General features: G+C 49.0%; 1 protein-coding gene across 2 annotated transcripts in view; it reads left to right on the plus strand.

Moving 5' to 3' along the window:
- The window catches only part of Rcsd1 (RCSD domain containing 1), a 61,044-nt gene that overhangs the window by 38,302 nt on the left and 9,114 nt on the right, over window positions 1–13,628 (plus strand). The window contains exons 3-5 of one of the 2 annotated variants that reach the window (XM_057770984.1): window positions 6,750–6,851; window positions 8,236–8,325; window positions 12,545–12,616. In XM_057770984.1, coding sequence (XP_057626967.1) covers window positions 6,750–6,851; window positions 8,236–8,325; window positions 12,545–12,616 — 264 coding nt within the window. The remainder of the gene's footprint in view (window positions 1–6,749; window positions 6,852–8,235; window positions 8,326–12,544; window positions 12,617–13,628) is intronic. The other variant, XM_057770985.1, reaches the window with a different exon arrangement.

The following is a 13,628-nucleotide window of genomic DNA, read 5'->3' on the forward strand; positions in this document are numbered from 1 at the left end:
TAGGGTGAGTGTACAGTAAAAGAGACTTGCTCAGCTCACGGCAGCTAGGATGCAAAGAGAGAAGAGAGGTCCGGGTCACAATGTCCCCTGCTACAGCATGTCCCCAGTGACTTAACGCTCTACCACTAGACCCAACTTCTCAAAGGTTTCACTCCCTCTCATTAGCAGGCTGGAAAGTAAACCTCAAACACACGGACTTTGTAGACATTGAAGATGCAGCAGAGGCCCCTGCCATCGAATGCAACCAGCGCCTGCATCTGGCTCCAAATGTATTGTTCTCATCCATCGTCCCTGTGCCTTTTTAGGCCTAAATAATTCCTTTCCTGTGCTTGTACCATAGCTCACAGGTTCTTCAGAAAACGTTTTTCTCAGATTACATTGCTAAGCTCCAAGCATTGTCATAGAGCTCCCTGTTTCCTCTGTTACCCGTCACTGTTACCTGGGCATTCACCCACACTCTAACCCTCCTTATGTTCCTGCTTTTATACCTGCTGGTCCCCACCTAGAAGACTCCCCAGGACTCCTGCCCTTAGGTACCCAGGACTGTGCCCCATAGTAACTCCACCCCCCCATCACTGGGCTGCAACACTAAGTCCCAGACGAAATGGGAAGCCCAGAAAGACCCAAAGAAGGACCCGCCCCTTGCCAATGCCTAGGGCTCCCTTGGTAGGTTGAGTATTTTTTCTGGGTTTTCCCTCGGAGGGAGTTGCAGAGGCCAAGGAACTTCTATTTTCAGGTCCTCGAATCTTACAAGCGGGTAGGTTGGAGATGTTTGGGACTTTTTTGGTCTGTGTGAAAGGACTATTTGTTCTCACGTACCCATTTCTACTCTTCTATTTCAAGGATTTGTTATTGTTCTTCACCTCCGCCTTCCATTTTCCCCTAGAGCAGGCTGCTCACAGCTTGAAGTCATCACTTGTTCCCACAATGCATTTGACAGCATCTGGTGATGCTCAAGAGAGAATGGATGAAAGAACCACCTAGAGGGAAGAGGGACACCACACACAAGTCATGTGGAACATTTGGGGTTTCTCGCCCTTCCCCCATTCACTTTAGTCAGGGAACCTTCTGACATTGCTCTACCCCACCTGCAGTCCATACCAGTGTCTCCCTGGAGCCACAGGGTGATCCTCCTTCATGGATGAAGGCCAGCTCACACAGAGGAGATAGCACAGTGTTCAGCCTTTGGTCTCTTCCTGTTCTGCGTTTCTTCTAATTTGATCCAACCTTGTGACTTCAACTGCCATCTCTACCTGGGCACTCCCACGTGCCTGTCTTGGTTTCCTCCTTTGACCTCTAGGCTCGGGTGTATATTCAACCCTCTCTACTGCATCTCAACTAGGGTGTCTGTGAGACATTTCAAACTTTCATAACTGAGAAAATACCATTCCCCTCGTCCCATCTGTCCCACCCACTCTTCCCCAACACAGAAAGTACTTCCGGTGCCCTACTGTCCACAACAGAAGTCAGGCACCATTTTTGGTTCTGCTCTGTCCCTCACGCCTACACAGGCTTCATCAGTAATTTTACCTCCAAATCTCTTTTCTCCCCCTCTCCTGGCTGCATGTGTGGGTCCCTCCACTGTCACCCCTTGGTTAGCTCACACCTGCAAGCACCTGCCTTTGGTCTCCTTCCCGTTCTCTTCCATCTTCCCGTGCAGCCTCTCTATGTGTGACCACTTGCTCGCTCGCTCAGACTGAAACACAAGCTGCTTGTGATGGGGCACCCACGGGCCTGGTCCCATCCCTTACCTCCCCACCCAACTCTGGTGCCCAGATTCTCCCCGCCTCGTTTTCCTCTGCTCTCCCTCATCCTGTTCCTGTTTGTGATTGTGCTCAGGAGACCTCCCTTCCCCGTCTTTTCCCTGCCTGGGATTTAACGGAGCCACTCCTTCCTCGGAGATACCTTTCCACACCCTCACCGGAAGGAGGACCCGCTTTGCCTCCGTCACATCCTTTCTCAACCCTGTATCTCCTTGTTGTTGGTCTGTCTGCATCTTCGTTGTTGAGGGCAACAGTTCTGCCCTGTTCACCTTTGCATCAGAGCCTAGAACAGGGTCTGTGAAAGAGGAGAAAGAGACACACGAGGGTGAAGGGGCTGGACGTGTGGGCAAAGCTGGCGCTCCATGGTGGTTCCCTCCCATGCCATCACTTACTCACTCGGCAGAAAGTTACTCTGCAGCATGGCCCCACCTTTCTCCTCCAGGTGAGGTAAAAATCAGACAACACTGCTCACACTGCTCTGAGAACAGTACTCAGAAGCAGGTAGGATAAGCGAACCTGCCTAGTCTGGTCCAGAAACCTTTCCATCATCCTAACATGGCAGTGAGGGAAACATTAGGATAAACGAAAGAGTTAGGAGCAAAGAGAACACCCCAAGACGCTAACACCGCTCCTTCCCAAGTGATGATAAAGCAGCTCTGTAGGGATGGGAACTCTTCTTAGATAGCCTTGCCTTATAATCCTTTTCCTTTCTGGAGGACAAAAACAGCAAGCATCCTTTATGCCTTTGAGGCTCTGGGTTCACTGTTCTGATGAGCAAGAAACATTCTTATTGGCTAAGAACAAACGATCCTCCACCCTCAAGCACAGCCCTCTCGTGGCCATGCACAATCAGGCTTCTCGACATACCTTGTTCCCCTACACTGTGGCCCAGAGACTGTTAGGCACTTCAGCTTTCAAACAACAAGCAGGGTGGAGAAGCAGGGCAGAGCCAGAGAGGTAGCCAGGCCTTCTTCTGGCCTACACACAAAGGTTCTACTATGTGGATGGTCAGCAGCCTCCAAACTGTGTTTACTCGGCATAGCAACAGCATCCAGGAAGCTCCACACAGTCTAGACATAGGCTCCTCAGTTCTCAGAAAATCCCACAGACATGGAAAGGAAACACCACAGGTGATTTGCTCCTGGCCGCGGCAGAGTCAGACATTCTTGTAACTGTGGTCTCAGAGGTAGCTGGCAGAGCCGGGCTTGTTTGGTGGCAGGAAGGGTGTAGCAAGCAAGATTCAGGTCCAGAAGGATGTTGTGGAGGCTGGGGCTGCAACCAGGTGTGGTCCCCAGGGTTATTTAAGGGTGGCTGTAGGAGCAGGTACCCAGGTCCTACACTGGCAAATAGGGCCGAATGGGGATGGGACAAGCTTTGATGAACTCCTTCTACACTTCAAGCCCAGTGTTAATACCTTATGAACCAGAAAAAAATATTTATCCAGGGAAGTTGAGAGTCTTGGGAATGCCTAGAAGGAGGCAGAGACACTGAATTCATTCTTTTTTATTTTTGTTTTGTTTTGTTTCGAGACAGAGTTTCTCTGTGTAGCCCTGACTGTCCTGGAACTTGCTCTATAGATCAGGCTAGCCTCAAACTCACAGAAATCTGCCTGCCTCTGCTTCCCCAGTTCTGGGATTAAAGGTATGTACAACCACCGCCCAACTGAAGTCTTTCTTAGAGCCAAGAATACATGGGCTACAGATGTTGCTCAATAGGTGAGTGCTTGCCTAGCATACACAAAACCCTGGGTTCGGTTCCCAGTGCTGCACAAAACTGGGCATTGTAATCTCAGCACTTGGGGAGAGGCAGCAAAGAGATCAAAAGTTTAAAATCACCAGGCATGATGATGCATGTCTTTAATCCCAGCGCTCAGGAGGCAGAGGCCGGAGGATCTCTGTGATTTCGAGGCCAGATGGTCTACAAAGCAAGTTCCAGGACAGCCAAGGCTTGTAGTGATAGGAGCTGCAGACTGCTTCCCGCCGCCTGGTTCCCACCTAGCTTTATACCCAAAATAATGACACACAAATTGTATTCATTTAAACACTGCTTGGCCCGTTAGTTCCATCCTCTTACTGGCTAACTCTCACGTCTTGATTAACCCATTTCTAATAATCTGTGTAGCACCACAAGGTGGTGGCTTACCGGAAAGGATCGTAACCTGCGTCCATCTTGGAGAGGAGAGCTATAGCGTCTGCTTGACTCAGCTTTCTTTCTCCCAGAATTCTGTTCAGTCTACTCCGCCTACCTAATTTTCTGTCCTATTAAAGGGCCAAGGCAGTCTCTTTATTTAACCATGAAATCAACACAAAACAGAAGACTCTCCCACATCAAAGGCTACACAGAGAAACCCTGTCTTGGAGTGGGGGTGGGGGGACCTAGCAAACAGACAAACAAAAACGTTCAAGAACATCCTCAGCTATGCAGTGTCTGTAAGAGCAGCTTGATTTACACAAGACCTGATGGGGGCGGAGCACAGTACAGAAGACAGTGAGAGTGTGGGAACCCCAGCCTGGGATGGGCTTGCAAGCTGTCGCACCCACCGAAGGAGCTCTGTGGCTAAGACCGCAATGCAAGCTGGAAGCAAAGCCTCACATGGGCTGAGCCGTCAGCCTGAAGATCATGCTTCTTCCATTGCACCTGTGCAACTCGCTGGCTAATAATAATCTTGATACTTACATAATAGCCCTTTGCAGTTCTTAGAGCGCTTTCCATTGGATGTGTTATTACTTAGCTCATGGCCCTCGCTGGGTGTCAGGGTCAAATATTCCCATGGTTAATTCCATTTAGTTTCTCCAGTGTGACTTTGGCTAAATGATGTGTGCCTCTGGCCTTCAGTGTGTGCAGTAGCCATCCGTCAGTACTCGGAAATTTAGGAAAGGAGGTGCCCTGGAGACAGGGGGAGGTGAGAAGCTTTGCCATTTGAAGGTAACTTGTTAACCTAGGGGACTTACGGAAGCAAACTCTGTATTAGAACCTCTCCTTTCACCCAACTTGTAAGCCCTTAGTGCTCCCAGAAGACTTCCCCTCCCTGCCGCTGAGCCCCTTGCCAAGCACATCTTGAGACAGGGAAGTTCCGGTGTTTTTGATCCCTCTGTGGCTCTATTTTTGGCTGGAATGTCTCTCACTGCACCGCTAGCCCTCAGCGCCTGGAAGCTGAGGTAGGATGCACCATCAGCAGGCCTGGAGGAATAAATAGCAGTGGACAGAGGCCGTGCTGGTGAGTGACAGGAAGCAAGACAGATGGACAAACCCATCAGCCTGTGTCTTTGCCAAGGGCAGCTCGATTCACCAAACTCTGCCCCTGAAGCCTTTCTGGTGCTCCAGGACAGCGAGGTGTGGGTCTCTGACCACTATTCATGTGACCAGTGGAGAGATCAGACATGGACCAATCCTGAGCCCATCCAACAGCCTCTGATGGAGCGTCCAGGCTTCCAAGGCATTCCCAGCAACTTGAGGAAAATCTGGGGGGAAAAAGAGATAAATAATTTGAAATTCTTCTTGAAATCAATGCCAGTGTTTAGACTGGGGTGGGATGAACTTGAGTGACGCGGACAACAGGAATGAAATACCTGATTTCGGCCCCAGAACAACCATTCACATCCAGAGGTCTGAGGTTCCGTTCTTTCTTTCCTACCTTTGCACAAATCTCCTTTCCTACCAGCTATGTTTATGCCACTTAATTGCTGGGAGGTAGCAGAGGCCAAATCAAAAAACTTGGAGACATTTTTAGTACCAAAAGGAGGGTTGTCGACATGTCTGTGCACAGGGCTGTAAGTGGCATAGAGATGCATGCTTATGCTGGAGTTGGGGCATGATCCATCTCAGACACCATGATACCACCCGTGGGGAGACAGAGTTTCTCAAACTGCTACCCAAGTCCCCCAAGACAAAGGGGAGAGTGATAATGTTCTCTATGTTAAGGAAATGTCACCATCACGGTGAAAAACAAACAAACAAAAAACCAAAAAACAAACAAACAAAAAACCTAACAGCTCTAGGGTCGAGCACATAAGACCACCAAAAAGCCAAGAGGTGGGGCCAGCAATGTGGATCAACAGGTAAAGGTGTTTGCCACCAAGCCTGATAACCTGAGTTCAATTCTTGGGACCCACTGGCAGAAGGAAGAACTAACTCCCACACTAGCAGACAGGATAAGGGCTCTGCTGGAACTCAACCAGGGACTTGCTCCACCTCTCTCATTGCTTCAGCAGTCTGAACCTTGACACAGGTGGTGCCAGTCTCTCATTAGGGCTGTTGAGTTTAGTGACTGACAATTTAATGGCTGTGGAGATTGGGGGGAGGGAAGGGGAGGAGCAGGGTTGTTGTTATCATGACTGGCTATAGGTCCAGCTTGCAATGCTGCAAGTTGTCCTCTGACCTACACACACACACACACACACACACACACACACGCTTTAAATTTGAAAAGGAAACACAGAAAGAGCTGGGTATGGTGGTGCACATCTATAATCCAAACATTGGAGGAAGAAAAAGTCGGAAGGATGTGAGTTCAAGGTCATCTTAGTTTACAAAACAAGACCCTGTATGAGAGAGGGGGGGAGGGGAGGGGAGGAGAGGAAAAGAGAAAGAGAAGGGGAAGGGAGGGAGAGGGAGAGAAAGAAAGTAACCTAAAACAGGTTTGCAGACTTTTGTTGATACTTCCCATGCTTGATGGGTGTTTGCAGAGTGGGAGACCCTTCCCTGACTGCCTCCAGCCCCACCTTGGTTTATTTGTCCCCGGGGGCACATCTGGAACCCTGTGTAATACATTGTAGCTACTCACTAAATGTAGATAATTGAATGTGTGTGTGTAGTTGTTTTTAATTTTGGATATAGGAACCAATTGCAAAATACTTTTAAAAATGTCTCGTCACAGAATTCCTGATGGAACCACAAAACAGGTGCCTTTCATGGCACCCCATGTGACCCTCCGAAGAGCAGAGTGTACACTTGCTAATGAACGTTTGCCTCTCCTTTGTTTGCCAGGAAAGATCGGCAGAGACCAACTCCAATGTGGACAGCTCAGCGCAGCCTTCCGTGGCCCAGCTGGCTGGGCGGTTCAGGGAGCAAGCGGCTGTGGCCAGAGAGGTAAATGTGGAGCTGGGACTGGAGGAAGAGGATGCCCATCAGGTCCTGAGGAGAAAGCGGACAGAAGGAGTTTTGGCAATTACCAAATTAGGAAGAGAAGCCAGAGAGGGTCCCTCTGAATGTGAGGAATGTGCTACCGACCTGCTTCTTTGGGGCAGAGAATCCTTCCCTACCAGAGTCGGGCTCCCACCATGGTGAGGAGGGGTTAATGAGGCAGAGCATGGACTCCTGTTCCTCTTGAGCATCCATGGACAGGGATGAGTGCTGTATCGCTTTGTCCAGCCTGGACAGGTTCAGACAGAGCAAAGAAGTCCACCCATCCTGCTCCTGCTTCTAGCCTCGGAGCAGGAGATAGGCAAGGCGGCATCAGATACAGAACTGAGGATTTGGATCCAGAACTGAGGATTCGATAGGAAACACTTTCCAAAAAGAGACAAGGAATGGAAGACCAGCGGATTCTAAAAGATCCTGCTGAAAAAAGAAAAAAAAATTTAAGTGTTATAACTTTGCACAATTGAACTAGACTGCTTCAGTCATGTAGTGTGTGGCTTCCATTCCAAGTGAGCTGAGGCTAGGCCGGAGTGGTGCACGCCTTTAATCCCAGCACTTGGGAGGCAGAGGCAGGCGGATCTCTGTGAGTAGCCCTGCCTGGTCTATAAAGCAAGTTCCAGGACAGCCAGGGCTACACAGAGAGAAAACCTGTCTTGGGGGTGGGGGATGGGGTGAGCTGAGCTATAGCAGGCGTGGTGCTGCACGCCACCGAGATTTCAGCACGCTAGTGTTGAGGACCGAGACTTCAAGGTCATTCTCAGTTACATAAGGACTTCAAGGTCATTCTCAGTTACATAAGGACATCAAGGCTAGGCCAGGCTGCAGGAGACCCTCTGTCAAAGCAACCAAAGCAAAAGTCAGGGAGAGTCCCCGGTGGCAAGGGTCTGCCTCGGCCCCGTGGTCAGGACAGTGCAGCTCCCTTGTTCTTTTATGTACACGATTTTGCACTTCGGTTTTCTCAACTAAAAATAAAATCGACCCATGCTATCTAAACAGAAATGCTCTAAAGGACAAAGAAAGGGGGTGGTGCTGATCTAAGGGACTGGTTCTGCCTCATGGCCAAAAAGGCAAAATGTGGATGTCGTCTTGAGAGGCTGGCTCAGATCAGGGGGTGGGGGGACCTCGAGTACAAGAGGACATTATTGCTGAACAGAAAGGGTAGCAAGATAACGGCACAGCACTGATGCATTCAGCCGGTTCCGTCACCATTCTTTCCTCCTCTAGCCATCCCTAACCGTTCCTAACACCGGTTTCCAGCCCTTCCTCCTCCTCCCTATCGCCCCATTCACTGCCTCTCTTTTTCTCTCTGTGTCGTCTGTCACTCTCCCTCTAGACACCAGCCAGTAAACCAACAAGAAGGAAACCGCCCTGCTCCCTCCCCCTGTTCCCCCCCAAGGTAGAGCTGGGCCAGAATGGTGAGGAGGTAAGTGCTACCCTGGGATCAGAGATGCTGGCTGCGGGGCTTCATCCTCCTTGCAGGAAGAGCTACAAACACCACACAAGGGTCTCTTCACCTCAGATGCAAGATGGGTCTCTAGCAACTTCCTGGATCTTTTACCTTGGAGGCTCGCTTTCCCCAATCTCTTATTCCAAGACTCCTTAAGCATCAGTCAAGGACCAGAGTGGTGTTTCAGTCTGAGTCTAAGGAAAATGGTGATAGAAGAGGTGTGGACGGAAAGAGAGGCTGTGCTATTGAAGGCAGAACTATGGTGCTCGCTCCATAGCCTGGAAAAGACTGGCTATTGTCCGGGATCACTGGAAGAAAACCAGAGCACACAGGAGGCCTCCTGGCCCTCGGATATAAATAGTCAGTGCTGCCAACATAATGAAGGCTCTGGTGTCATAGATCATAGCCAGTAATAGAGTCCCGGCCTGCGCACTGGCCCAGCCTTATTTATCTAATTGTAGCTGTTAGAGCGGCTGCTGCGGCCCCAACCCAGCAGCCCATGAACTTTCAATGTGGTCACGGCCATGGTCCTGCCAGAAACCAATCTGCATGCTGTCTTCAGGCCCAGGAGGCCAAGCCCAAAATAAAGCAAGCAAGTCACACAGCTCAGTTCCCAATTCCCACCTCAGCTCCCTCTTTTTCCCTTCCCTTCTTTATGGGGACCAGCATCCTGATAAAAGGCCTCAAATACCCCTGTGAACTTAGGCAGACCTACATTTGGTCCCCTATAAAGTGAAACGGTTGATGTAGATGAATGGTTTTTCAGGCCTTTTTTTTTTTTTTTTTTATCAACCCAGAGCTCACAAGTGCATCAAAAAGCAGAGAACTCAGGCCAGCAAGAGGGCTTAGCGGGTAAAGGCACTTACTTGCCACCAAGCACAGTGACCTGAATTCAGTCCTTGACAGCCACATGATAAAAGGAAAGAAAGTTGTCCTCTGACTTCTATACACATGCTGTGGCACGTGTGTGCCACACACACTCGCACATTCATAATAAATAAAAATAAATAAACAAACAAACAAATAAGCAAGTAAGTAGAGTCGAGTGGTGGTGGTGCACAACTTTAATCCCAGCACTTGGGAGGCAGAGGCAGGCGGACCTCTGTGAGTTTGAGGCCAGCCTGGTCTACAAAGAGAGTTTTAGGACAGCCAGGACTCTTTTGAAAAACAAAACAAATATGTGTGTGTGTGTGTGTGTGTGTGTGTGTGTGTGTGTGTGGTGCTTGAGATATGGCTCAGTGGATAAGAGCACTCATTGCTGTTCCAGAGGACCAGGGTTCGATTCTCAGCACCCACATCACCTGGTGGTCCACAACTATCTGTAACTCCAGTTCCAGGGAATGTGATGCCTCTCTTTGACCCCTATGGACACCAGGCACTAAAACACCCATACACATAAAGATTATTTAGTTAAAAATAAATTTTAAAAAATTCAAAGGATAGAGAACTCGTAGCTACCTCCCAGTCAAGTGGGCGGGGGGGAGGTCTGGGCCCCTTTCCACTGGCAGAATGGTCTTGTGAACTGAGAAGTCCCCAGAACCGAGGTTAACAAACTGTCAGGTCTCCTCAGATGCTGGCATCATGATGCTTTGGCTCCATGGCATTCCCCGCCGATGCTACCCCTGCCAACTTTGTCAACTTCTCTTTACAAAGGGTTAACTTCTGTAGCTCTTCCCTGCTGAGCTTGGCACCTCTGCTGGTGCAGGGCTGAGGCTGTGGCCATTTGAGGCGGTCCCCAGGGCTTTCCTCAAGCGGAGTCATTGCCTCACACTAGTTCCTCATTTGTGAACCGAGGACAGGAACATTACCAGAAAGTGTGAGGCAGGGCTGGATGGGGAAGTTTTGCTCGTGGGAATAAAAGCAGATGAAGTGGGTCAGGCTCATAGAGATTGGATTTTATGGCTTCATTTCACGGACTTTAGAAAATCCAGAAGTTCCTTTAATCCCAGCACTCGGGAGGCAGAGGCAGGCGGATCTCTGTGAGTTCGAGACCAGCCTGGTCTACAGAGCTAGTTCCAGGACAGGCTCCAAAGCCACAGAGAAACCCTGTCTCGAAAATCCAAAATAAATAAATAAATAAAATAAAATAAGAAAATCCAGAAGTTAAAGGCATGTAATGGCCAAGGGGTAGAATGAAGAGGAAGGTGGGGGTCAAACTGAGAGCCCCTCTGGAGTGTGTTCATGCAAACACCGCCCCCAGGATCAATGGCTTTCTTTTTGCCTTGAAATTCAGAGTGAGGGAGTCATGGCACACAATCATAATCCCAGCCCATAGCAAGCTCCAGGCCATCCTGGACTTCAGAATGAAACCTCTGTCAGAGAAAGTGGATGGAGATGTTACCTGCCTGTGTAGTACATGCAGCCCATGGGAACCCCGATAGCCTTCCGGTTTCCCTAGATTGCTCATGCACAGGGATGGGAAGGACTGCTTCATCCCTTACCTCTTATACCTTCTGAGCCTGAGATGTGGGGTCAGCCGCCAGGATTTCTCCTGCTGGTCATAGGCAAAGTGACCTTTCCTGAGAGAACCAGATGACATGGAAGGACATGAATACTACTTCATGTGAAACTATCAGGTCCACAACTTCTAGATGTCATAATATGTGATTGTAATGTCATATTAATACACATACACATAAAATAATGAATGCCAAGTTCGTTTGTTCTCTGCAATTTGTTTAACCTTAACCACTGGCCTGGAGCCTGTCATTAAATTATAAACTAAATGCTGCCATCTGCTGTCCATCCTGTGAACTGCACTAGCGGTTGTCCACACCTGCTGGGTCTCTAGCCCTCCGTGTGCTTAAGAGGCGCTGTTTGTTGGACTTCCACTGTCTTCCAGAAGAGTTGGGAGAGTTTATAATATTACCTAAAGTGAGATTTGGTAGGGAAGGTTTTTGCTGCAGTTTATGAAAACCACGAAATTCCTCTGTGAAGCCCTGAAACTAAGAACCTCTCAGTTGGTGCCGAAGGATCATGATGCTCACTAGAAACCAAAGTTCCTTGACAGGCATCTCTAGGAACATATCTGACAGTGGAGACAATCTAGAGCTTGAAGGAAAGCCCTCGGCATCCTTTGCCATAGCCAAGAAATCTTGGTAGAGCAGGCATCCACCTGGCCAGCGAAGTTGGAGTCAGAAGGAGCAGGTCCCGTTGCAGCAGGTCCCTTGGCGCCAGCATCTGAAAAGTTCCTGATCAGTTGTTTCCGTCTCTCTTCTTCTACAACTAAAATATAATCAGACACCTCAGAATGTTACCAGGCAGCAGCAGTGGTTTTCTTCTTACGGTTCCAGCACAGCCGTATATGGAGATGGGGGAGGTAACATACTATGGTGCCAAAATACTGAGAATATCCCTTCTGTGCTTGACGCTGTCTGTCAACGTGAAAGTTGCCTTCTGTCTGTCCACCATCATTTAATCACCACGACTGTCCTCACCATTGTATTATACTGGGAATTTAGCGTGAAACAAGGAGCCAATCTTTTTACAAATATCTAATCCAGAAGTGGGAAAAATTCACGGTGTACATTGATCACAAAAGTAATTTTCAGAGCCTGCATAGTAGATAGCAGTCACAGCTGTTCGTTCAGGGAAGGGAGTAGATCACCTTCATCTCCATGTACCCGCCATGATGCATGATGGCACCGTTAGATACTTAACACGTGTATCTGATAAATTAAATGAATATTCACATTTGGGAAAATTGTAGTACATGAACCATGCCATTGATGGAATTTTCCAAAATATCAATTCCATGAAGGGATTTTGCTAATACCGCTGCCTAATTTCATTCCCCGCCTGGGATTTATTGTTTTGTTTATGGCCATTTTTGCCCTTTGTCTGTGAAATCCCCTCCAATTGTTGATTCACCTTGGGAGGCCATGAGGTGAAGGCCTTGATCCCCATAGACTAGTTTTTCCTCCTAATGACAATGAAGACATTCTCCCTGGGAGGGGAGGCTTCCTGTGGTCTGAAGGTCTGCCCTGACTTCTCAGCTCAGACTCAAGTGGTCTTGCTTGTGGTGAAATGCGGGTGTGGAAGGGGAGTGGCTGGGGGGGGAGGTGCGGGCAGGCAGGAAGTCTGTCTCATCCAGGCCTAACAAGGTAAGTGGGCACCAAAGCGGCGGCGGCTTGAGAGACCACCCTGTCTCCTCCCTCTGGCTCACTTGGTTGCTTTTGGTCTATTTGCTCTGTAGAAATCACCATCCAACACCAGCCACCCACCTAAAATCAAGGTGAAGAGCTCTCCGCTGATTGAGAAGCTTCAGGTCAGTGTGAAGTGTACACACATCCTCATGCATGCTCATGCGCACACCCTGCCTCACGCGCATTCCCTGGCACCTGTGGTCCAGCATTCCCTGGTACTCATCATATGCTTTTTTTTTTTGGGGGGGGGGGGTTTCGAGACAGGGTTTCTCTGTGGTTTTGGAGCCTGTCCTGGAACTACCTCTTGTAGGCCAGGCTGGTCTCGAACTCAGAGATCCGCCTGCCTCTGCCTCCCAAGTGCTGGGATTAAAGGCGTGCGCCACCACCGCCCGGCCATGTGCTATTTAAAAAAAAAAAAAAAAAAAAAACACAACCTGTACTTAACAATGCTGCTTCTTATGCGTTTTCTATATTTAATTCTTCCCATGACTTAGTCTCGTCAGCTTTGTGCATTCCTCCTTAAGACCACACCCGGTAAAATAATAGCTACCTTCCTAAACACATTTAGTGCCTTGAAGCCAGAGAGCACTAACAAGGCTTGGGAGTTCTCAAGGTCATCTGTCTCCCCTGAGAGGAGCATTGGGGAGTGGGGCATTGTGAGTGTGGAGTGTACTAGCCACGCCTTGCCTGAGAGTAACCAGAAATCAACCACAAAAGGTTGTGGAGATCAGGCTAAAAGTTGGGACAGAGGACCTGAGTCTCAGAAAGGGTGTTTAGACTTGCTCCAGACCATTCAGCTGCTATTGAGAGAAAGATCCTATAGTAAATATAACTGGCTGTGTGGAACTTTCTGTTGCTCCACCAGCCTCTACTGCCAGTCCCCTCTCTTTAAGGTCTTACTATGACCAGCCCAGTCAGATCTACTCAGCTGTGTAGGTTTGGATCTATAAAGGGCAGGAGGAAGAGTTGCCCCTAGCTGTCACTGAAAACCTGTGGACTGGTGATTCAGCTCAGTTGCCAGAGCTCAGAAAGCCCCATTCAATTCAGAGTTCAATTCCTGGCGCCTAGATTTGTTGGATTTGCCTGCAGTCCCAGCACTCTGAAGGTAGAAGTTCAAGGTCATTCCTGGCTACA

The sequence above is a fragment of the Chionomys nivalis genome, chromosome 5 (assembly GCF_950005125.1).
Source record: "Chionomys nivalis chromosome 5, mChiNiv1.1, whole genome shotgun sequence".
NCBI lineage: Eukaryota > Metazoa > Chordata > Mammalia > Rodentia > Cricetidae > Chionomys > Chionomys nivalis.